The following is a 2914-nucleotide window of genomic DNA, read 5'->3' as shown; positions in this document are numbered from 1 at the left end:
TCCATGAACAAAAACAGCCTCTTCAGCAAAGCAGCCTCTTGCTGCCTTCTCTCGTGTCTCAAACATCTTAGAGCTGCACCAGCCATCTGAAATGCAGCTTTATTCTGGGAGAGCGTCACTGGGGAGAGCTCGCTCTTCCTCCGCTGTGCCCGACAGCCCGTTAGTGGCGAGCGCTGGAGGCTGGCTGCAGACCCCGCTCTGCCCCTGGGAGGATTCGTGTCCCGAGACCACACTGCAGAAATGGGAGGAAATTAATACAAAAGCGCATTCTCTCAGCCTAGAGGAACTGCCTGTGGATTTGAAGTTTCCCATTCCAAATCCAGGACTCCTCTGGATATGGATTTGTGCAGCTGATGGAAGTTTTTGGAGCTCTTCAAGGAGGCTGTCCCGGCTGCTGGGGCCGCAGGCGTTTGGGGGGGGTGTTAACAAGGCACTGCAGCCCTTGGGGACTGCAGAGCCTGGTTTGCTAAGGCAGGAGGCGGGTTCCTGTGGAGAAGCACCGCGTGCTCTAAGTGTTGGGCCTCTGCGGTGCCCTGATGTGGTTCAGCTCCCAAGCATCGTTTCCCGTGAGACCTTGTGGCTTTGCAGGCGCATCCTGCGCGGCCGGAGAGGAGCCGGGCTGGCAGCTGAGCCTGGGCTCCTGGGGAGGTGACAAAACAAATGCAGCCCTGAGAGTGCCGTGAGGAACCTGTGCGGAAGGAAGGATCAGGAGGGCTCGAGGTGGGGGGTTCTGACCTGCCGGTGCAGGGACGGTGCCGTTCCTGCCGTGCCGGGAGATGGTGCTGAGGAGTCAAGCCATGGACCCTAGCTCCCCCGAGCTCCTCCGGCAGAGAACGGGCGTGTTCCACGGCAAGCTCTTAAGGCAAGGGTTGAAAGGATGGTACGTTTAGTCACGTTTAGAGAAAGCAAAGTAGTGTCAAAGATGTTGGTTCATAGAGGCAAAAGCTGGAAACGGTGGGGAGAGGCAGCCTTGGCCCACCCGGGCGGGGAGGCGCTGCCGCGTGAGCTCACCGGCACCGGGCAGCACCGGGTCACCCCGGCAGCGGCTGAGGTCAGGGTGGACATTCCAGCGTCCAGCCACACATCTCACCCATCACAGGTCGGGATACCCGCAGCTCTCACCAACATCTCCCCTCTGTTTTGCAGCGACAGGGGATTGGGGAACCCAGCGTGTACCACGCCGTGGTGGTGATTTTCCTGGAGTTCTTTGCCTGGGGGCTGCTGACCACGCCGATGCTCACGGTGAGTGAGTGTCCCTGCGCAGGGAACAGGCTCTGTGGGCTGGAGCTCACTCTGGGCTGGCGAGGGCAGAGGCTTCACGTGGGCGTGTGGAGCATGGGGAGCAGACACCAAGATGTGATGGTTCGTACTTGAAAAAGCTGGAGCCATAGTCATTTTCTAATGGAGCTGGGCAATTATTTTCTTAATTATTGTCTCTTGACTTGGAGCAAAGCTTGAGTCAGATGTCTGAGAGGAGTGAAAGACCTGACCTGAAATTACTGGAATTCCTTGGTAGTTTACCGTCATTTATTGCCTAGATATTAAAAAAAAAATTGCACTTTGGACCTTAAATGGAGCAAAGCTTTGACTTTTTACCCAGAGTCTGCACCTTTTACCCTACACTGATGTATTCAGGGATAAAAGAGATTTTATTGAACTGCCACCATCGCCGTGTGGACATCAAAGCACAGAGACAATTTCCTGGCAATTACTCGCTGCTCCAAGTCGCGCTCGTTCCAGGGGAACCTACCGTGACACATTACGGTGAACTGGGGCACAAAAGCAGCCCCACGGTGTGGTGCAGGGGGTCACCTGGTAAAGAAGCCTGCTCTGGATACTTGCCTGCAGTTAAGGAGCTGCAAAGGAGGCTGGTTTTGTTTTGTCTTTCCCAGGTGTTACACCAGACGTTTCCTCAGCACACATTCCTGATGAACGGCCTCATTCATGGCGTCAAGGTAAGGAAAATCCCTTCCAGGCTTTCAGGGCAATCTGCACAAGAAGTGGCTCTTCCTGGCCTGTCTCAGGTCTGAACGATGTTGAAAGGCTTTGAACGATTTTATTTGTGCTTAATGGCCTTGGCATCTCATCGGGTCTGTCCCGTCTCCACTCAAAAAGAGCGCTTGGAGGACGGCAGCAGATGTGGGTGGGCTGGAGCTGCTCCCGCTGCCGGGGCAGGGTGCACTGGAGCTGCAGGCTCAGCCTGGGCAGCGGGAGCTGCCCGGAGCGCTCAGGAGCGCTCGATCACAGCAGGGGTTCACCTGCCGTGGGTGTGAACGCTGTAACAAACTGCTCTCTGTTGGTAATGCTGCCCACGAGCAGACAGTGGCAGTGGGTTTCCCCTCGTGTTTTTACTGTGTTGTCAGAAGCTCTTGCCGTCGACAGTCGGAATCTGACCGAGGGATTTCTCTCTGCCGTCCTGTCTGTCCTGCGCAGGGTCTGCTTTCCTTTCTAAGTGCCCCACTGATTGGTGCTCTCTCTGATGTCTGGGGCAGGAAATCCTTCCTCCTCCTCACTGTCTTCTTCACATGTGCACCGATTCCCCTCATGAAGATCAGCCCATGGTGAGTTTGCTCCTGTTGAAACGAGGGGCTCTGAAGAGTGTGAGAGTGAGCAATGGGGGGTTTGCAGGTGTTGCTTTTGAAAGAGTCCGTTCAGGGGAGGAGGAGGCTCAGCCTAGAGACTGACCTCTCTGGTTCCGCGGAGGGTTCAGTGCTGGGGAGAGAGTCTGTCTTTCCTCCGCTGGTACCTGTTCTCCTGGCATGTGCGGTGTCACTGTTAGGGCACATCAGTGTTTCCTTCCTGTGAGGGGAAAACGAGTGATGAAGCTCCGTGGGCCACTGGGCTGAAGCTCAGTGTTCCTGAGCACTTTCTGGGGCAGGATGGGCTGAAGGACGAGTACAGAAGAGGTGGTAAT

The 2914-nt window shown here is 55.8% G+C and overlaps 1 protein-coding gene across 1 annotated transcript in view; it reads left to right on the top strand.

Annotated features, from left to right (window-relative positions):
• Positions 1-1152: 1152 nt before the first annotated feature.
• Positions 1153-2914, top strand: part of LOC104491535 (hippocampus abundant transcript 1 protein-like) — a 5760-nt gene continuing 3998 nt past the window's right edge. The window contains exons 1-3 of the mRNA XM_010133980.1: positions 1153-1242; positions 1893-1955; positions 2434-2561. Coding sequence (XP_010132282.1) covers positions 1234-1242; positions 1893-1955; positions 2434-2561 — 200 coding nt within the window. The 5' untranslated portion in view covers positions 1153-1233. The remainder of the gene's footprint in view (positions 1243-1892; positions 1956-2433; positions 2562-2914) is intronic.

This window comes from Buceros rhinoceros, unplaced genomic scaffold (assembly GCF_000710305.1).
Source record: "Buceros rhinoceros silvestris isolate BGI_N320 unplaced genomic scaffold, ASM71030v1 scaffold22420, whole genome shotgun sequence".
Classification (NCBI taxonomy): Eukaryota; Metazoa; Chordata; class Aves; order Bucerotiformes; family Bucerotidae; genus Buceros; species Buceros rhinoceros.
This window is presented reverse-complemented; position numbering and strand designations above follow the sequence as displayed.